Raw genomic sequence first — 22,460 nt, 5'->3', positions numbered from 1 at the left:
GGAAATACTAAATGCCAGCAAAGAAAGAAACAATAAGAAAAAGAAAAAAACCTAGGAGGATGGAGAGTCTCTGGATACCTTCACTCCACTTACAAAAGCAACGGTTCCAAAGGTGGGAAACCTTCCAAAGGGCCCCCTCCGGGTGCCCCGCGCCTAAGGGGCCCTAGCGTCGGTGGGGCGGGAGGGCACCGGGACGGACAGCGCTTACCATGGCGTCCGAGCCGTGGCCCCCGAGTGACGTGGGGAAGCGCACGTCGTGGACCGAGAGCCGGGAGACCCTGCCGTGCACCATGCCCACGCGCGCTGGGGCGCCGCCAACTTTGCTGGGCCGGACGCGGGCACGCGGAGAGGGAGGGGCAAGGAGCCGGCGCGGATTGGCCGTGTGGCCAGGGGGCGTGGCCGCACTCGAGAACTCAGGGAATTGTCAAACTTAGAGGGGCCGGCCCGGTTAAGGGTCCCCTGACTCACACGTTTTCCGCGCCAAGTTTCCGCCCCGCAACTGGCGCACTGTTCCCCAAGGCAGATTCGCTCGGCGTCTCCACCGACCCCGCGCCCACTGCCCTCTCCCGTCCCTCCTCCCCCCAGGATCCTGCTCCGCCCAGACTAGAAATTGTCATGTGACCTTACCCGGAGCGACGCCCCGAGAGGAAGAAACCCGGTCGGTTCAGAGTGCGATCGCCTCGCAGCAGATTTGGACCAGCTCCAAATCTGAAGTCACTCAAGGTTGGCTCAACCAGGATAGCCTTGGGCCAGAAAATCTTGAAATGACCTCAGCCTGTTTGCCGTTTGATAAACTAAGAGGCGGGCCACCATTTATTACATCCTTGCTGATGCAGAAAGCTTTAAATACAGGACCGCTTATCTACCCAGCCCTGCAAGGTAGGCAGGTATTGTCCATTTTAATGAAGAAATGAGATTCAGAGAGATTAAGTAATTTAAGAGACTTGCCCGAGGCCACACAGCTAGATAAGTGGCTAAGAGTACTAGCTGCAAACCCAAGGCTCTGTCCTCTGGGTGGCAGGAATTGTGGGGTTCAGAGCTATAGGATCCCTCTGACAACATGGTGAGGGCTACGGACAGCCCCCCACGCCCAAAACCGCAGCACTGTGCACAGATGTTAAGTTTTTATACCATTTTAGGGATGGTCCACGTAACCTCTTGTCTTGCCTAGCACGCCACCTTTCAGTTCCTACTTCTAGGGACTGTTTTGACGACTGTTTGGGAAGCAGTGCTATACAGATATATTTGTCCATTAATAAATGTTCCTGTGGGTATGGCAGGGATGTTTTCAGGGATCTCCAGGTCACGTCTGCTGCTCAAGGATGCATACACATAGAACCCTGGCAGATGAATTCCTCTGGCTAAAGACTGAGATGCTTAACTCAGAAGCTACATGGATGTTAACTCAATGCTACAGAGGCTGGGTGGGCACCAGGAAGCAAAGAGGGGTGAGATAAGAAGCAGTGACTGCAGCTAAAGGGACAGCCAGGCAGCGCCAGTTGATTGTAGCCCTGTAGGAATTAAGAGCGCAGATTGCCGCATCTTCCTAGTTTCCAAGAGAAGTCTGAAATTTGAATGTTAATAGGAAGTAGCCTTTCTTTCCCCCTGGCCTCTCCTACCCACTCTACAGCTTAGACAGTTAACTTTTTTTTTTTGCTGTCTTGATTTTTAGGGTGGGGGTGTCTGGCTGGAATATATGCTCAAGTTTTCTTTCAGAATGGTTCTTGGGGCTGAGTGATATATTCTGAGTACTTCATGTTCTGAACATGTCTTTTTCTTTCAAGATTTGAAGGATTTTACTGTATAGAATTATTAGTTCAAATTAATACTTTTTAAGGTAATGTTAAGTTTCATTAAGAATTTTTTATTCCCTATTCTCTGGAAAATGTTTGGATTTTCTCTTTATGGTTTTAAAATAACTACTTATATTTAAGATTCACTTAGATACTAATTTTACTCCACAGCTGATGGATTCTTTCAAACCAGAAGCAGCATGCTGCTTTGGAAATTGTCTCTACTTGGTTCTTCCTCTTTTTTCCATCTGGAATTTATGTTGGTTTGATACTAAACTTACTCTGAATCTATCACCCATGCTTTAATTAAAAAAAAAATTCCTTTTTGATTCTTTGAGTTCTGGGCATATCCTTTGGTTAACTATTCCAGCTCACTGACTGGGGCAGTTTATTATACAGGTTCAGTTCTGCCTACATCGCTATTCCAAATGCTGACACCCCCTCCCCACACCCCTGTAATAGTCCCATTACATTTTAGGAAAAATAAAGTAAAATGGACAGGATTTATATTCTTACCGCAGCAACGAAGACCCAGCACAGCCATAAATAAATTAATAAAATTATATATATACTGTGTGGGATGAAAAGCAGAAAACACACTGCAAAATAAGAGACTAGTGAATATGAAGACAGAGCAAAAGTATCCAAAATGAAGCAAATTACTGACCTGTGAGGCAATATTAAATGGTCCAATATATATATATATAATTAAGAGTCCCAGAGTGAACAGGGAAAAACTGAAAAATAATCTCCCAGATTTTCTGACTTTGATAAGAACTATAATCCACTGAATCAAGCCTCTCAAACTCTAAACAGAATAACCTTTAAGAAAGTCATGTGAAGCCACATCATAAATAAATTGCTGAAAACCAGGAATAAAAGACTTCTTTTCAGAACGTTTTAAAAATACTTTTATGGACTTCCCTGGTGGCCCAGTAGTTGAGAGTCCGTCTGTCAATGCAGGGGACATGGGCTCAATGCCAGGTCCAGGAAGACCCACAGACCGAGGAGCAACAAAGCCCGGCGCCACAACTACCGAGCCTGAGCTCGGGAGCCTGTGCTCTGCAACAAGAGAAGCCACCACCACGAGAAGCCCAAGGACTGCAAGGAAGAGTAACCCCCCTCACCTGTACTAGAGAAAGCCCTTGGGCAGCAGTGAAGACCCAGCACACCCATAAACAAACATTTTTCTGTATTAATATCATCTTTCTAATTTTCTAGCAGTGATATGGATTACAAAAACACAAGTTAGAAACCCAGATCTCTGATCCTTTCGGAGGGTTTGGGATCAAGAGATGTAAACCAGGCATAGTTTGCTAATTCCATGGTATATTCTCTCAGTGTTTTAGGAGACCAAGGCATTCCCAGAAAATAGCAATTATGTGAGTGAGTGAAAGGACTCTGATAGCCTTTAAGGAACATATCACTTCACATAATTCAGTTTTTCTATTAGGATCACTGTCACTCCTTTGGGCCAATTGCTAAAAGTTTTTATTTCTCTCATCTCTATTACCACTTAGACTGCAGGCATTTTTTTACTTTAGACTCTCAGTCTTCTAGCTTACTCATGCTAATCTGACCTTTAAGATGTGACTGAAGCTGGACTGAACTGCTTCCCTGTGTATGTGGGAAACCTAAGTGCCTGTGCCTCCCAGCGTCTCTGAAGCACTTAGAGGACTTTCTCCTCACTACATTTAAACTCCTTTGTGTGAAACCCACCTCTCCCCTTTGTCATCAACCTTTTTGGACATTGTCCTAATTCCTTTACTACCTTCAATGCTACCCACCCAGGTCGTAAAGCAGAGTTGAAGGAAAGTTTGTGGTAACAGGAGAACTTATCAAGCATCTTAGACATCTTGTTTCTTAAAGGTCTGTGGGCCTTTCCTGAGGTTCTCACACTATTTAACTTGGCTTTCATTGTTTTACTCATTTTCTGGGTGCTTCCTTTTTCTTCCATTTCCTTTTTCTTAGCTCAGCCCTCCTACTCCCTCATTCCTATTCATCATTCATTCTACTCATGAATGATTCACTCCTTCTTGGAGCGTTATACCCAACTGGTTGGTTCAGTGGCGTTTTACCACATTTGGTTTGCCAATTTTTTGAAAAATAGTTAATTGAAAAATCCTTAAGGTTCAGTTTAGAAATCAGAGTTCTGAATATGCTCAACATTTCATATGTTCTCTCCATTTATGGTAACCAGGGCTTCCCTAGTGGCTCAAATGGTAAAGAATCTGCCTGCAATGCAGGAGACCCGGGTTTGACCCCTGGGTCGCAAGATCTCCTGGAGAAGGGAAAGGCAACCCACTCCAGTATTCTTGCCTGGAGAATTCCATGGACAGAGGAGCCTGGTGGGCTACAGTCCATGTGGTCACAGAGTCAGACACAACTAAGCAACTAATACTTGCACTTATGGTTACATTTAACAGAATGACATATATTGCTACTGTACCAAAAATGTTACTTTTGTATGAAGTCTCACTTTGATGTAATAAAGTAAGATACAGCTAGTGGTAGCATGCTGAGTATCAGTAAGGGTCCCACATGGAAACGGATGTCATACTCCAGATTAATTCTAGGATATTTACAAAGAGGTGGGCAGGAAAAGGGAACCACAAGAATCAACGCAGCAACCGGTGAGTAGAAGCAGCCCTAAGACAGAAAAGACAGGGGACAGCAGCTGCTAACAGTCCCCCAAACGAGAGAGGTCATACTGAAAGGAACCTGCAAGTGGAGAGGACACAGCCAGCCCAACTCCCAAGGAGGGAGGCAGGAGAATAAATACCTTGACCTCTCAGGTTTCCTCCAGTCTTCTGACTGAGCTCCTCGCTGGCTTAGCTCAAGAGGAATCCAGAGCGAGGGAACCCACAGCTGAGGACAGGCAAGCCTTCCGGAGGAGTGCGGCTGTGAAAGGACAAATGGATGATACCAGGCACACACGGCTGGTTTTACTTATAACTATTCCTGTGTCTCAACAGCTTGAATGTGAATTAATCAGGACTCTTGATTGTTATGAAGGAAACTCAACTTGATGTCAAAAAAAGAAAAGGAAGGGAGGAAGGAAGGAAATGGAAGGCAGGGGAGGAGCTGATTTTACGGAAATAAATGCTGCTGGGGCCCATGCTCTCTCCCTCCCCTGTGCATGGCGGTTTGTTTTGGATCTAAGTGGGGACCTGGCCTCCAGCAACATCCGGATAGCATCTATAGAGCAGTATAATCAGACAAGAGATGAGACTCATCTTCCAGTTCAATGGAGAAAAGTCTTAGAGACTTTACTAAGAGATGTAAATCAAGATTTTGCATAAATGGGATCGGAAGACTGACTAGAAAAGATGGTAAGAGATTATTTCTTACCAAACTAATTTATATAAACGTAATATAATCCTAACTAAAATCTCCCCTGAATTTTTCTGGAGTATGAAAAATAAAGTCTACAAAGTTTATCAAGAATTTTCCAGAACATCAACATTGGAAAAAAAAAAAGGCTACTTGCTTAATTATTAAACTGCATTACCAAGTGATTAGTCATTGAAGTATTATACTCGTGTCAGAATGTCAAGTTAATTGGACAAAACCAATGGGGTGGGAGATGCATTAACCAGTAATTGCTGCTGGGAAAATTAATGGTATAGGGGGGTGGGAAATCAAGCTAGATCCTTAAGTCACATTTTATGCCCTCAAAACTTCCAGGTGAATTAAAGAGTGATATAAAACACAAAAGCATCAAATAGAACAGATGAGATGAATATTTAATCTTGGGATGCAAAGGATGTTTTAGGAATAAAAAAGATTTGACAACATACAAATGTACAACTTAAACGTCAAAAAAAATACATGCTAAATTAAAAGGCAAACAGCAAACTAGGAAAACATTCTTAAATTGAGAACTTATTTCTCTACTGTATAAAAATATTTAATAAATGTTTATTAAATGATGTGTTTGTTCATTAAATGTTACTTTTCTGGAATCATTAGGGAAAAACAAAGCTAATAATTTTAGATAAAATAACACTAGAAAGCAATTAATACTATTACCTTATTGGAAATAACAAATGCTTTTGATTGGCCATTCATAATTTAGCATAATCTTATTTTCATTATACCTATAATACAAGTGTAAAACACATAGAAATAAGGCTTGCATATTTTTCATTTTTAGAAAATTAAATCCCTTATGATCAAAAGTGGTTATTTTATTTTATATTCTTCACATAGAATCTTCTTCTAAGAATAACTTCACTTAAATCTCTTAGGTTTGTCAGTACATTAAAACTGTACTTGCTGATATTAAAAAAAAACAAACAAAAAAACCTTGTAAAAACAATGTCACTCACCTGACATGGAAAATTAATCACACAGAATAAGTTTAATAATGTTCTGAATTTAAAAAGAATTGATTTAACTCTGCTCAAGAGTCATAACTCAATACTTTTTTTCCCCCCAATGGAAGAAGAAACTCAGAATATACTTTGCTTTAAATGCCATTTTTTTAAAAACTGATAGAACATATGAATAGTGGCTAAAAAGATAAATGGGTACATTCAATGAGAATTTTTATTTCAATTATCCACAAAACAATATAATAATACTTTATAAAAATATTAAGTTTTAGGCTACCATTATTCATTAAAAAAAAAAGTTTGTGCTAGAAGGCTGTTTTTACCAACTTCCTTTCTTGGTAAGGAAAACAAATTAAGAGGCTGAAGAAAAGCTGTTGGAAAAAATCTTCAAATGTACAAACTTGTTTATTTTTCTCAGCAATTTAAAAATACATAAACCATTTAAACTGAATACACATTAAGTTAGTGTTTTATTTCCTAACTATACAATTGATATTATAAGGAACTGCTCCATTCAATTAAAATCTAATGAATGCCATCAACTTTTTCTGGCTTATTTTTCGGAAGGGAATTATTAGTACATAAACATAATTTTATCCTTTTTAAAATGCTTAGAAAAATTGAAATATCATAGTTCACACAAAGCCCTTTAAAAATCTGAAGTCACAGGTTGAGGATGTAAAAGGTAAATGATGACAGCAGTCTTCTTGGGAAAATCCTTGTGGAAGGATTCAATAGTATGCAAGTTACGTAAACATAAGAAGCCACTGCAAGTTTTAGTACCAGAACTACTGCCAACCTGCATGGAGTTCATCTGTCACATTTTAAAATGGTCTGGATCTCAACACAGATACCACAGCACAGAACTGTTTATTTAATGACCAAATCAGGTAAGTGACGATAGTTAGTAATGATATTCCTAAAATGCTGGGACCGGATGTGTTGCTATGTTTAAAATATAACTACAAAAGAGAGTGTTTTAAAACGTAAATACCAGACTTTTGTCAGACTCAGTTCCTTTGCTAGACACTTACACCCATGACGCTGCCATTCAAATTCATATTTTGGGATTTTAATTTTCTTTTTGAGTTGGTCATAAAAATCAGTATTATTCTGTACGTTTCACTGGCGTACTTTAAATATGCAACAACTATCCCCCTCTTTTCACCAAGTATACTGAGTACTTTCTCCTCAAATCAACTAAATTCTAAAAGGGGAAAAATGATCATCATTAAGTATACTTAAAAAGGGAATGCAGATTTCAACATGGACTTGAAAACTGGAGTTCTAAAAACGTTCTGCATAGAAGCTGTATCACTGGAATTAGTGGGAAGCCTTAACTTAGCTATTTGAGGCTACAGCACTCATTTAGTGTTTGTGTTAAGAAAGATTAGTTTTATAGTCCTACCTATAGCTCTTAAAATCTCAGAAAACAGATTAAGTGAGGAGCTTTGAGTGCCAGCAAAGCCATTTTGTCACTCCATAACATCAACGTTAAACACAACATCCCATCTCTCTATCTGTAAAACTTTCACATTTTCTTTTCTCATATTTCTTTTAAATACATTTTCCTCTCTGTTAGTCTATATTCAGTATGAGCAAAAGTGCATTCAAGTCCCTGATCTAGTGATACTTTCCATTTGTGGCACCCACCGTTAACTACATATTAGCAATCTCACAGTACCAGTCTACTTTTCAAAGATGACTGTTAAAAAACGCTGAGTTTATTTTTTTCATGCTATCTAAAGATTAAAATATTTCCCCTTGGATTGTATGATTTCAATTATATATTGCCTTTAAAAAAAATCAATGCAACCTTACAAAACATTAGCTCACTTTCTAATTACCTTCATTATTTCAAACTGAGCTATTAAGAAATGATTAAAATGAAAAATGTCTTCTACTTTCCAGTTTCATGAGTATATTGAGTATTAACACAGTGCATTATACTTTCAAATTCCACTGCTGTCATCTAACATTTAATCAAGTTTTAGATGCCGTTTCCTTTCTGCTTCTAAAAACCTGGCCCACTTCCATGCAAACAGAGGCATATATAAAGGTTGCATATTAACTGTTCAACTTAGAAAAAACTTCTAAGAAGAATAAATGCAAGATATATTAAAAAACTGGAATGGAATTGTTTGGTCCCGTGAAAATTCCATAATTCTAGATTTTATTATGGTATAACTGATTTTAATCTCCCAAGTTTTGCCTATACTGATTGATAAATTTCTCTTAAATTATAAGTTTGGGGAATAAAAGAAAGGGAGTGATTCATAAGCAGTACCTTGCTGCTCTTCACTGTCATGCCATCATTCACACGGTCATCCAAATCTTAACTATACTTTCTTTGGACCCTGAAATCAGCTGGAAAAATTCATCATTGGTACTTTAGAGTTTAACACTTGGAAAAAAAAAAGTGGTTTTGTGCAACCATGTCTGGAATTCCAGTTTACCATCAAAAACATGCAGGGTGAAGAAGATTTTCTTCTTTTGATTCCTGTACGTAAGTGAGGAAGTCTACACAAGTTCTTTACAATTTTGGCAGATCGGTGCATATAAAATAGGCTTGGTGGATTATAAATTTTCTCCTGGCTGGTACTGTGGCTCTGTAGCAGTGAAATAGTCTTCCAGGAAGGACTGGATATACTCAAATGTTGGTCTCTCATCAGGGTCCTTCTTCCAACACAGATTCATCAATTCGTGGAGGGACTCTGGGCAGCCCTGCGGGCATGGCATCCTGTACCCTCGCTCCACCTGCTCCAGCACCTCGCGGTTCACCATACCTGACACACGGGCGCCAAACAGCGAGAAACAGTGAGAAACGGTGCCCCTACACACCACAAGCCAAACAGAACTGACCCCCACCGCTAATTCGACATATATTCAAGTGAGTTTCTTTACTGAAACAATCCTTTCTGACAGAGAAATAAATGTTAAATGTCAAAGGACATCAGCAAAAGCTTAGAAAAATGCTAATCTGTTTCAACATATCTTTCTTCATTCCACCTAAAATCTGGTTTTTAGTACTCATGCTTTTCAAAGCCAACCCCAAACTTGGGCTAATGAGGAACAGAGGCAAGACAGTGTCTGAAAGGAATTCAGAAGAATGAGTTCTAGTTCTGGTTTTGCCAAATATACTGATTATGTTACTTTATATCAAGTTACTTCCTTGAAACAGTTTCTTTATCTAATGTCACCTGTTTGACTTTGCTTAAATTTATTACACACCTCCTTTCTTGTATTCCTATGTAATCCCCAACTATTTCATCAGCAGCTCACCCTGTGTTATCACAGGCTAAGCATACCCTCAGTTACTTGTGGGAGGAAGGGAAGGAGATGACGGAGATATATTTATGCTCATCATCCGAGAAAACAGTAGAGCAAAAAGACCCTTTTAGAAAAGGGAGAAAGCTATGCATACAGAGCCCCATCTCAAGGACTGTGGCTCTCACAGACTGCTCACCATCCAATGCCAAAAAGAGAGAGGGAGGGAGGGAAGGAAGAAAGAAAACAGATAAACAAAGAGGAAAAAAAAGGCCTCTCCCCCATAAACTCCAGGTACATGAATACAAGCTCACCTGGATATGGCACTCTGCCCTTTGTTACCAGTTCTGTCTGTAGAATTCCAAATGACCATACATCAGACTTGATTGTAAATCGACCATACAGTGCAGCCTCAGGAGCTGTCCACTTGATTGGAAATTTTGCACCTAAAACAGTATTGACCAGCTTGCTTCAGTAACTGGTTTCTTTCTGTGCACATATGGCAACAGCAGGGCTCGTTTTTTGTCAGTATCCCTACTGTACCTGTGATCAGTGTCAAATTCTTCGAAAGTACAAGATCTGCTTTAATACTATTTAAAATTCCCGTTAGTAGAAAACACACTTCTTCCCGATAAGATATTCAATGACATAAAAAAGTGCATGGCTGGTGGGGACAGAAAACCATCCAAGAAGGAACAGAGGTAAAAATGCTAGTAAGAAGCAACCAAAAACATGCATTATAGGATCTATAACTTTTTCAGTCAGTCCAGCTGCCTGCGTGCTGTAGTCTGTGGGGTCGCAGAGAGTCGGACACGACTGAGCAACTGAACTGAACTGAGTTCCTAGTAGTTACCACTGCTGGCTGCCAAGAGCATATTCCGTTGGTTCTAATGTCTACTGGTTTTTGACCATAATCTCCTTTCTATATATGATCTCTCTCTAGAAAATTTTACTGTACTATCATTTTGAAAAGCCTGTACTAATTTACTCAAATATTTGGTGTCTTAGCACTTTTTTATGCACATTATGCTAATTGTTAGCAGAGGCACAAAAACACAGCCTTTGTGATGTTTATATACTTATAGTGAAAATAAGATTATAGGTGTCTTAAATACTTAAAGTTACTTATGTAGATATATAATGTTGTAAATATAGTTCTTTAGATGTTCTGACAGACAGAAGATCAATTTCCATTAGCACAATCATAAAAGGTTTCATTCAAAAAGTGGTAGCGAAGTTTAGCCTTAAAGAGTGGTTAGAATTTCCACAGGTAAAGGCTGAAGAAGAACAGGAAGATACTCTAGCTGGAGGGGACAGCACACAGGTATGGAAATGGAAAAGAAAGCGCTGAGCTTCTAGTGCTTCATGCAGTAAAACCTGGATGGTTCTGAGGTTTGTTAGAAACGTTATTTTAAAATGTTTCTTATTTGTTGGCATGCCAAGGGAAGTGTGAAGAGGAGAATACTGCTCGCCGTATTCATAATGCAAACAACACCCACAGTCAGGTGCTTCTCTAGGGGAAAGAGCTATCAGAAAGCCACAGTATTATGCATTATGTATAATTTTATGATCAAAAATCAATGTTTCTCTGACTCTTCTGAGCAGGCCTAGAGCTGTTTGCTTAATTCTGTACAACCCTGTATGTTCAAAAGAACGGTAAGAAAATCCATTCATTGAAAATGAGGTTACCAGTTTATTTATTAAACAGTCATTTTACCTTGTCTTGCCGTATATTCATTGTCTTCAATTAACCTTGCTAAGCCAAAATCTGCTATTTTGCACACAAGGTTTTCGCCTACGAGAATATTAGCAGCCCGAAGATCTCGATGAATATAGTTCATTCTTTCAATATAGGCCATACCATCAGCAATCTTGGGAAGAAAAACAAACATATATGGTATGAAGGGAAGGATGGAGAGGGCAATTCTGGTTAATGTTAAACCACATCACTGAAGACATGCCTCTGGAAAAGAGATGATGGTAATGGGGCAGAGTCTAGTAGATGATAGGAAAAACAGAAAACCTTTTAATGGAGCAGGGAGAGAAGGATGAGGAGGAAGAGAGGGGTCGAGAGGAGGAGAGAAGAGAAGTGGGGAAGGGGGAGAAAAAAGATGGCATGTGGCCCACAAAGCCTGAAGCATTCAGCTGGCCCTTCACAGATGAACAGTCTGCCCGCCTCCACCATAAAGGGGCTCAGAGCCTGGAGCTCAGGCGTATGGACGAGGCTTGACATATGCTAAGGTCGCACAGGCACAGTTTTCTTGGTATAAAGTTTCTCTGAATTGCCAGATCCTGTGGACATCTGGACACTCATTATAATGAGAGGAGCCTTAGATTCAATGTGTCAACCAAAGCAATAACAGGCCCCTTGAATACCTACCACACATCTGAATAAAACTTAATAGTTCTCAATTACATTTAAAAACAAAAACTCAGAAGAGTAAAACTACCACATCTTAAACTGTATACCTGCCATCTAAATTCTCATTTGGGACTATATTAAAAAAAGAAACTCAGCATATACTTTATTTTTCTTTATTTAAAGACCAATATGATTAATTACTTATGGTATATTGGGCCTTCCCTGGTGGCTCAGAAGGTAATGAATCTGCCTGCAATGTTCTAGAAGACCTGAGTTTGATCCCTGGGTTGGGAAGATCCCTTGGAGAAGGGAATGGCTACCCATTCCAGTATTCTTGCCTGGAAAATTCCATGGACAGAGGAGCCTGGACGGCTACATTCCATGGGGTCCCAAAGAGTCAGACATGACTGAGCGACTAACCCTTTCACTTAGGTATATTACCTTTCCACCTTCTACCCTAGTAGGATCAGTGTGACCCTGTGTTGCTTAGTATCTGCTGATCTACCACAGCCCACTCCCAGCTTTGTTCAGGTCTTCTGCAGCATATACTTCAGATTTCTAATATTTTCTTTGGAACAGCAATCATTCACTGTCTTAACATGTGTCTGCTGAAGTATAAATACGTAGAGTTTGTATTTGTGGATGCAAATGTTTCTGAAAGGCCACACGATACAGGGCAGCATGGTACTGGGATCACTGACTCTAATACTTCTAAGTTGTTCAAATCTTAGACACCTGGCTCCTCAGATACTACAGTATCTGTAATATTCAGAGATTAGACTGGATTATCCGTAATGTTCCTCCCAGCTCTAAAACTCCATGATTTCACCATATAAACAATAGTATTCTGAGGAGCCTGGCGGGCTGCAGTCCATAGGCTCACAAAGAGTTGGATAAGACTGAAGAGACTTAGCACGTGCACGCGCGCACACACACACAAGATTAGTTTACATTTTTAATGTGCACTTGCAGTTCAAATGGACACACAGATGAACACACAAGTACCTGAGCAGCCATGTCAACCAGCTGTGGGAGCTTCAGATACTTTCCATCTCCCTCCTTCAGGAAATCCAATAAGCTCCCTGTAACAGACAGAAAGACATTCATGAACAATAAGCAAATTTAACAAGAGTAAAATGAACTAATTAGGATATAAAGATGTAATACTGTCTGTTCTCAAAAAAAAAAAAAATCTTGACTGTGAAGGGAAGCAAGAGCCAGAGAGAAGTTGGCGAAAAGCGGATGCTGGGACCACAGGAGGGTTTTCTGTTTAAATGAAAAGATGAAGAACGTAGTATAAGAACTGTCCTTCAATAGAGGAAGTGACACTTCTTTTTAGCCTGCAAGACAGACTGATGTTACATAAGTACTCTGCACGACAGTGGAGAAATACAGAAAGAAGCAAAAGCTGCAGTTCTTTGTTTCTGGGCTCAGTATCTAGATAAAGTGTCACAATCAATCCACTAAACAGAACATCATTCAGTATAATGATAATTGCTAAAACAGTACAAAAGCTGCAGAGCCCAGAAACAGCAGGAATCGGGGACTGGAATGTGTCATTTAGACCAGTGTTTTTCTTTGCTCTTTAACCAGTTACAACAAATCCCCCCTCCCTTAAGTGTTCCTTATATCCATTCATCAGAGCGTTCTAGATGTACCAGTGGGCCTTTAACTTTTTTTTGGTCATGGGTTATTTTGAAAATCTGATGAAAACTACTGACTCTTTGTCTAGAAAAATACACATGAGTATGAAAAAACTGATGGAGAATGTCACAGGAAGTTTTCTGGACCCTCTGAAGCTCATTCATGGCAGAGAGCAGGTACTTGATAAGTAACTGTGAGACCAATTCAGAGCAGTCCTTCAGTTTGCCCCATGCACGTCTCTAGCCTTATTTCCAACCAGCTACCTTCTGCACTTTCCACTACCCATGGTTTCGTTTCCCATTTCCTTACAGCTCTGCAGAAATACCAGTAACCCTTGTGTTTACCCATCCACATCCCTCATCATCTTAAAGGACGGTACAAGACTTGTCTTTTCTACTGATTTTTCTTATTTTTATTCCAACCTAGGTAATCTCTTCCTCAATTTCTATGTTATTCACTGAATGTGTCAAACACCTAGAAATTCATTATGCTTTTGCTTGAACTTATTTGTTCATAGCAAGCTGTTAGTTTTATACTGAAAAATTAAGTCATTGGGTTAGGTCTTCTTTCCAAATTCAATGTAAGTTAGTTAGATGGCTTTATTTCTTTGATGCCTTATAATACTAGCAGACTTTTTATATTAGAAGCATTCAATATATTTCAATTATTAATAATTTCTAGAGTATCCTGCTTCCCTGGTGGCTCAGATGGTAAAGCATCTGCCTGCGATGCAGGAGACCCGGGTTCAATCCCTGGATCTGGAAGATCCCCTGGAGAAGGAAATGGCAAACCACTCCCGTACTCTTGTCTGGGAAATCCCATGGCTGGAGAAGCCTGGTAGGCTACAGTCCGTGGGGTAGCAAAGAGTTGGATATGACCGAGCGACTTCAGTCCCAGTTTCCGAGTATCCCGACAATCGAGAGAACACAAGCAGCAATGAGTTCAGTTGGGTTACAGAGGCCCGATTCTAAGTGCGTGAAGAGCAAAATGGGGGACTACCGAGTTTAGAAATGGAAGGGGCATTTGTGATCCTGCATTCTAAATATCCCATCTAGATATAATCCTAATCTGTCAATCTGACAACACAGACCTCTACCACATTCCCCAATTAAATACTTCTTGATATCAATACACAAGCTAAATGGCCCATTAGCTTTATCTCCACAACACTCTTATACTCTCAATATCCTGATTTAAACTTCCTCCTGGTCCCTTTCCTGCTTTTTAGTTTACCCTAATATACTCTGACGTAGGATACCTGGCAGTTTTTCTGGGCAGAGATTCCTTGTTAAAAATGCCATGTGCTCTGATTCATGTTGACGTTTAATAGAAAAAACAAAATTCTGTAAAGCAATTATCCTTCAATTTAAAAATAAATAAAACATTTAAAAATGCAAAAAAAAAAAAGTCATGTGCTTTGGGAGCTTTAGGTAATGTTTTAGCCACGAGTTAGTTCAGTTGCTGTCATGTCTGACTCTTTGCAACCCTGTGGACTGCAGCATGCCAGGCTTCCCTGTCCATCACCAACTCCCAGAGTTTATTCAAACTTATGTCCATCGAGTCGGTGACGCCATTCAACCATCTCATTCTCTGTCGCCCCCTTCTCCTCTTGCCTTCAATCTTTCCCAGCATCAGGGTCTTTTCAAATGAGCCAGTTCTTTACATCAGGGGGCCAAAGTATTGGAGTTTCGGCTTCAGCATCAGCCCTGCCAATGAATATTCAGGACTCATTTCCTTTAGGATGGACTGATTGGATTTCCTTGCTGTCCAAGGAACTCTCAATAGTCTTCTCCAACACCACAGTTCAAAAGCATCAGTTCTTCAGTGCTCAGCTTTCTTTATAGTCCAACTCTCACATCTGTACATGAATATTGGAAAAACCAAAGCTTTGACTAGATGGACCTTTGTTGGCAAAGTAATGTCTCTGCTTTTGAATATGCTATCTAGGTTGGTCATAGTTTTTCTTCCAAGGAACAAGCATCTTTTAATTTCATGGCTGCAGTCACCATGTGCAGTGATTTTGGAGCCCCCCAAAAAAGTCTTCTCACTGTTTCCACTGGTTCCCCATCTATTTCCCATGAAGTGATGGGACCGGATGCCATGATCTTCGTTTTCTGAATGTTGAGCTTTAAGCCAACTTTTTCATTCTCCTCTTTCACTTTCATCAAGAGGCTCTTTAGTTCTTCACTTTCTGCCATAAGGGTGATGTCATCTGCATATCTGACGTTATTGGTATTTCTTCCAGCAATCTTGATTCCAGCTTGTGCTTCATCCAGCCTGGCATTTCGCATGATGTGCTCTGCATATAAGTTAAACAAGCAGGGTGACAGTATACAGCGCTGACATACTCCTTTTCCTATTTGGAACCAGTCTGTTGTTCCATGTCCAGTTCTAACTGCTGCTTCTTGACCTGCATACAGATTTCTAGGGAGGCAGGTCAGGTGGTCTGGTATTCCCATCTCTTGAAGAATTTTCCACAGTTTGTTATGATCCACACAGTCAAAGGCTTTGGGGTAGTCAATAAAGCAGAAGTAGATGTTTTTCTGGAACTCTCATTTTTTTCAATGATCCAACAGATGTTGTCCATTTGATCTCCGGTTCCTGTGCCTTTATAAAACCAGCTTGAACATTTGGAAGTTCACAGTTCACATACTGTTGGAGCCTCGCTTGGAGAATTTTGAGCATTACTTTGCTAGCATGTGAGATGAGTACAATTGTATGGTACTCTGAACATTCTTTGGCATTGCCTTTCTTTGGGACTGGAATGAAAACTGACCTTTTCCAGTCCTGAGGCTACTGCTGAATTTTCCAAATTTACTGGCATATTGAGTGCAGCACTTTCACAGCATCATCTTTTAGGACATGAAATAGCTCAACTGGAATTCCATCACCTCTACTAGCTTTGTTCGTAGTGATGCTTCCTAAAGTTCACTTGACTTTGCATTACAGGATGTCTGGCTCTAGGTGAGTGATCACACCACTGTGTTTATCTGGGTCATGAACACCTTTTTTGTACAGTTCTTCTGTGTTTCTTGCCACCTCTTCTTAATATCTTCTGCTTCTGTTATGTCCATACCATGTCTGTTGTTTACTGTGCCCATCTTTGCATGAAATGTTACCTTGGTATCTCTAATATTCTCGAAGAGATCTCTAGTCTTTCCCATTCTGTTGTTTTCCTCTATTTCTTTGCATTGATCACTGAGGAAGGCGCTCTTATCTCTCCGCGCTATTCTTTGGAACTCTCTTAAGAATGTCAGTTCTTAACTTCTAGTTTTTCTGTTGCTTTTGGGGGGAAGTATTTTCCCGTCAATGGGCAGCTTGTAGTTGCTGCTGTCACCACTAGGTGGAGGCACCTCACTGACCAAGATGGACATCTGGAGAGCGATGACGCCATCAGAGGCTTTCACTGTGATTAGTGACTCATTAATACTGAAAAGAGGAGATAAAATTCAAGAGGGTAAAAAGCAGGCCTGTCAGCAAGCATTCTTGGTGACTTACTGGTCCCTCTTCCAATGCATCATCAGCAAAGGGGAAAGAGGGAAGAGAAACAACCTTTCCTTCTCCTTTCCCTGCCCTAATCCACCCTGTTACTGAAGATCCCACACCTTGGGGTCTGGGGTTTGGAGAAAGACACCCTTCAGCTGACAGCATTGGAAAAAAGAAGTTTCTAGGAGTCCTCAGAGTATATTAAAACTCGATAAAACTAATTTTCTTAACTTTACCTGATTTCTTCATTTAGCACTGAAGACACAAATACCGTTCTGACTGCGTTGTTTTAAATCAACTAGTGCAAATACTTTTTTTTCCTATTCTACTGCCTCTGGTCAAACGGAATGAAGGACTTTACTTTCAAAATAAATTCAGTGCCTTATTTTCTTTTTCAACTCTGTACTATCCTTCAGAATAACTGGGACTAATTACTAAGTATTCTGTTAACATATCAGATTTTCTCTTTTCATATGTCTACATAAAAATCTCCAATTAGAAAACACAATAAAAATCTGTATGCATAAAGATAGAAATGACAAAATTTATTAACACGAATATCCCAGAGATACTCACGTACACATACCTTTTGACATAAACTCAGTGACAATGTAAATCGGCTCTTCAGAAACAACAGCATATAGTGGAACAAGTTTATCATGTCTTAGTTTTTTCATTATCTGAGCCTCTTGAAGAAAAGCTTCTGGCATCATTGTACCTGGCTTCAGTGTTTTGATCGCTACTTTTGTGGTTCCATTCCACGTTCCTACAGAAACAACCCACATTTCACTATTTTAACCTATATTTTAAGAGATTTACAACAAACTTCAATGAGCAGCAGTAAGCTTACATATTTCAACATATCATAAATGATGGCCTTTTAATCTATGGCCAAACAATGAAAGAAAACAAAAGTTCAGGCTCCTTACCCATCCAAACTTCACCAAAACATCCTTGTCCTAGTTTAACCTCTAGTCGCAAAGATTCTCGCGGGATTTCCCAAGCATCTTTTGCTAGACCTTGAGTCTGGGGTTTCACAGTTGGACACACAGTTGTTAACTTATGGCATAAACCATCGGCATGTTCTAGATAAATGAATAAACTATACTGTAAATGAATAATTTACAAAAACTGAGGTATACATACTTGTACCAGTGTTTTTAAAAGTTTAAATCACAGGAAATAAAAACATGATGTTCTATCAGTTTCATTACAAAGGCACAAACACAAAAATGAAATTGCATAAAAGAAAACATACAAGAAGTGAAACATTTCATTAAATACATTTTAAAGTTATTATTTATTGAATACTTATGTCCCAACTATCGTGCCAATTCAGCACTTCACAAATTCATATAAAGGAATCTTAGAAAACTTAAGCAACTTTCTCAAGGCCACCCAGTAAATATGTGATGGAGATGGGTTTTAAACCCTAGATCAGACTGCCTCCAAAGTTCTGCTTGTGATCACTGTACTTTATTTCTTCCCCAAAGAGAATGTTACCATTAACAGCTATTTCTAGAATCCACAAGTGTTAAGAAGCACAATAAAATCAAGGAAAAACTTCTTTAAAGGACTAATTTTCAAATAAAGGGAGACACAAAAACAGGAAACTCCAAATTTACAATGGTTTGACTTGCGAATCCTGTTTACACACATTCTGTTCCACTCTTAACAAGTAACCACACACATCCACATTCTAACAAGTGCAATTACAACTGATGCTACTGCTTGGTAATGTGCTGAGTCAATGTCAAGACTGATGATTGACTTGATAGACTCAATTTGCAGCTAGCTGTCACTGAAGAAGAAACTGTCACGGAAACCCGTCACCATTGCCTTCTCCATCCCCTCCCCTAGTATTAATCATTTAAAGACTTGCGGATGCATTTATGTATCAAATTGGAGATTAAACATTTTGAGACGGAAGACTCTAATACTGACTACTGTTCAAAGATCGGTGAAGGACTGATAAATGTCTATACTTGCTACAGCTTAATTTTCCATGAAAACAAAATGCACCTTCAGATCACATTTCATTAGAGTCACACTTCACCAAGTCTTATGTATAGTCCAGCTTATGCTGAGGAAGGCAACCCAACAGGACACATGATAACAGCTTTTTACTAATATGTTTAGTTTTACCTACTTAGTAAATATCCCAAAATAAAATTTTGCTTTTTCATTGTCACATCTATTTGGCACATCATACCGGAGCCCAACTCAGGTGGTAAGTATTTCTGTTCTTCATTTTAAAACTAAAATACACTGGGCACATTCTGTGTGAGAAGCAGCACACTAAACCTTCAGAGGCATGAAGACATGGATCTGTCCTCATGAAATTAAACACAAGGAAGTAACTTTCACCTGTGAAATGCACATACCTGTGTAGTGTTTTACCAGTTTCTGCAGAGTGTCAAACTGTGCTCTGGTTGTGATGTAGTATCCACCATTGTCAAGTTTCCTAATTTTGTAGTGCTTCACATTGTCACCCCTCACCTCATCCCAGTCCCGAATAGAGAGGGAGTAAGCACCTAGAGGGGAAATGGACACTCTTACTGTGTCTTCCTTAAAATACTGCCTGAGGAAAATTTTATACTTGGATTAACAATATTCATACCTTTAGTAGTTTCACTCTCTCTTACTAAGAAAATACCTCGCTGATTCCCAGGATTCAGAAGTAATCTTTCCGCATCTTTTCTCCCCATTTTGCCAAAATACCATCTGGGGGAAAGAAAGAATAGTGTTCTGAGTGAGAAGAGTGTAAGCATCAGAAAAATTAAGCACAGATATTAGTAAGAATGGAGTGGGGTAGGGAGGATGACAAAGAATAAAACACAGCTTTAAAATATAGCAGAACAAAATGGAAGGTCTTTCTTTAATAAGAATATTACAAGTATTACTGTCTGAATATATTCTGTCATAGTTTTTTCATATACTAACTATTCAACAGGTTTCTTAAACTCCACGTGGCAGTCAGAGGAACAGTAAATACAGCAGGAAAGGCAAGAGTGAGACTGCCTTTTAGACAATGACAGATGGAAACATTCACATTACAACAGGAAGAGGGAAAGGGCTTTCCTGGTGTCTTAGATGGGAGAGACTCTGACTGCTAATGCAGGAGACCTAGATTTGATCCCTGGAGATTTGATATGATCCCCCAGATTCAATCCCCAGGTTGGAAAAACCCCGTGAAGAAGGGAACGGCAACCCACTCCAGTATTCTTTCCTCCAGAATCCCATGAACAGAGAAGCCTGGTGGGCTAGGTGTTGCAAAAAGTCGGACACGACTGAACAACTAGCACACATACAGAAAGAGTAAAAGTGGTTCTCTGGCAGGAGTGATCATTTGCATTCTGTTTTGTTGTTCAATCGCTCAGTCGTGTCCAGCTCTTTACGACCCCATGGACTGCAGCACGCCAGGCTGCCCTGTCCTTCACTACCTCCCAGAGCTTGCTCAAATTCATGTCCATTGAGTCTGTGATGCCATCCAACCACCTCATCCTCTGTCGTCTCCTCCTCCTGACTTCAATCTTTCCCAGTATCAGGGCCTTGTCTAATGAGTTGGCTCTTCACATCAGGTGGCCAAAGTATTGGAGCTTCAACATCAGTCCTTCCAATGAATATTCAGGGTTGATATCCTCTAGGATGGACTGGTTGGATCTCCTTGCTGTCCAACGGACTCTCAGGAGTCTTCTTCAACATCACAGTTCAAAAGCATCAATCCTTTGGCACTCAGCCTTCTTTACGATCCTACTCTCACATCCATACATGACTACTGAAAAAACCATAGCTTTGATTAAATGAACCTTTGTCGGCAAAGTAATGTCTCTGCTTTTTAATATGCTGTCTAGGTTGGTCATAGCTTTTCTTAAAGGGGGAAAGCATCTTTTAATTTCATGGCTGCAATCACCATCTACAGTGATTTTGCTGCCCAAGAAAATAAAGTCTGCCACTGTTTCCCCATCTATTTGCTGTGAAGTGATGGGACCGGATGCCACAATCTTAGTTTTCCGAATGTTGAGCTTTAAGCCAACTTTTTCACTCTCCTCTTCTGCTTTCATCAAGAGGCTCTTTAGTTCTTCACTTTCTGCCGTAAGGGTGATGTCATCTGCATATATGAGGTTATTGATATTTCCCCTGGCAATCTTGATTCCAGCTTGTACTCAGTAAGATGCAAGTGAATCATACCTAAATTATTAGGGATCCTAGTGTGGGTTTGATTTTGTGAACAAAAATGCAATTTTGCTGTAGAGGAGCCACAGCATAGTGGAGAAGATAAAAGGACAAAATAGAATAGTGGAGAAGTCAAAAGGACAAAATCGAAAGTAACAAGTGCCAAAGCATAACAGAGAGTTATGGACACATTATACATCACAAATATAAGCAAACAAACATCGATCGAGCACCTACTATGTGCAGGGTGCTGTGTTAACTGCTGTGATATGAAGTATTTATGGATCCCAGGCAAACCTGCTTTGACATAAAGGTACAGGCATGTCTCAACTGCGTTTTGCTCTACTGCACTTTGCAGATGCTGTCTTTTTAAAAACTGAAAGTTTGTGGCAACCCTGCTTTGAGCAGATCTATCAAAGTCATTTTTCCAAAAGCATGTGCTAACTTTGTGTCACTGTGTCACATTTTGCTGTCTTGCAATATTCCAAACATTTTTTTCCACTTAAGACAGCGAATTTAATTGACAAATGTTGTGTGTGATCTGACTGCTCTATCAACTCTCCATCTCCTCTCTGCATGCCCCCGACTCTCTGAGACACGCAATACTGAAATCAGGCTTACAATGATCTCGAAGTGTTCCTTTCTCTGAGTGAAGGAACAGTCGATCAATGCAGCAAATTTCACTGTTCTTTTAAGAAACTGCCACAGCCACCCCAACCTTCCGCAACTACCACCCAGACCGTCAGAGCCATCGACATGGAAGCAGGACCCTCCATGAGCAAAGGGATTATGGTTTGCTGAAAGCTTAGATGATGGTGAGCATATTTCAGCAATAAGTATTTTTAAAGAAGGTATGTACTGTTTTCTTTAGACACAAGCTATTGCACACTTAACAGACTACAGTATAGTGTAACTATAACTTTTATATGCACTGGGAAACCAACTCACTTTACTGTAATATTTACTTTATTGTGGTTGTCTAGAACCAAATCCACAGTATTTCCAAATATGCTTGTAATGTCACTGAAGGTGAACTTTAACGTTTTAAAAGTTGTAAGAATGGTTGTAGAACTCCCACTGACCCTCCACCGAGGTTTCCTGTTAACACTGCTTTGTCATATTCTCTTTCCCTGTGACGTGTGTGTGTGTGTGGCTGTGTGTGTTTTCTTCTGAACTGAATGACAGTCACAAACATGCTGAACCACTGCCCCTGAACACCCCAGTGTGCACCTCCTAAGAGACAAAGACTCTCCCACACCACCGTGGAGGAAGCGCCTAAGTCCAGGAGTGAACACTATGACACAGTAACACCAACTGAGGACAAGTTTCTGAAGTGAAAGAGTCTGTGGAATATACAAAGGGCTAATGCGATGTTTTTAAAGTGGGGGAAAAAAA

The 22,460-nt window shown here is 40.0% G+C and overlaps 2 protein-coding genes across 2 annotated transcripts in view; both read right to left on the bottom strand.

Moving 5' to 3' along the window:
• The window catches only part of ENOSF1 (enolase superfamily member 1), a 22,223-nt gene extending 21,871 nt beyond the window's left edge, over positions 1-352 (bottom strand). The window contains exon 1 of the mRNA XM_010828898.1: positions 209-352. Within this exon, the coding sequence (XP_010827200.1) occupies positions 209-292 (84 nt within the window). The 5' untranslated portion in view covers positions 293-352. The remainder of the gene's footprint in view (positions 1-208) is intronic.
• Positions 353-5,518: 5,166 nt separating this feature from the next.
• Positions 5,519-22,460, bottom strand: part of YES1 (YES proto-oncogene 1, Src family tyrosine kinase) — a 31,747-nt gene continuing 14,805 nt past the window's right edge. The window contains exons 5-12 of the mRNA XM_010828897.1: positions 19,510-19,613; positions 19,274-19,423; positions 17,819-17,974; positions 17,476-17,655; positions 12,765-12,841; positions 11,115-11,268; positions 9,712-9,843; positions 5,519-8,916 (exon numbers count right to left, since the gene is read on the bottom strand). Coding sequence (XP_010827199.1) covers positions 8,708-8,916; positions 9,712-9,843; positions 11,115-11,268; positions 12,765-12,841; positions 17,476-17,655; positions 17,819-17,974; positions 19,274-19,423; positions 19,510-19,613 — 1,162 coding nt within the window. The 3' untranslated portion in view covers positions 5,519-8,707. The remainder of the gene's footprint in view (positions 8,917-9,711; positions 9,844-11,114; positions 11,269-12,764; positions 12,842-17,475; positions 17,656-17,818; positions 17,975-19,273; positions 19,424-19,509; positions 19,614-22,460) is intronic.

This window comes from Bison bison, unplaced genomic scaffold (genome assembly GCF_000754665.1).
Source record: "Bison bison bison isolate TAMUID 2011002044 unplaced genomic scaffold, Bison_UMD1.0 scf7180017864498, whole genome shotgun sequence".
Classification (NCBI taxonomy): Eukaryota; Metazoa; Chordata; class Mammalia; order Artiodactyla; family Bovidae; genus Bison; species Bison bison.
The sequence above is the reverse complement of the archived record's forward strand: the minus strand, read 5'-3'. Positions and strand labels throughout refer to the sequence as shown.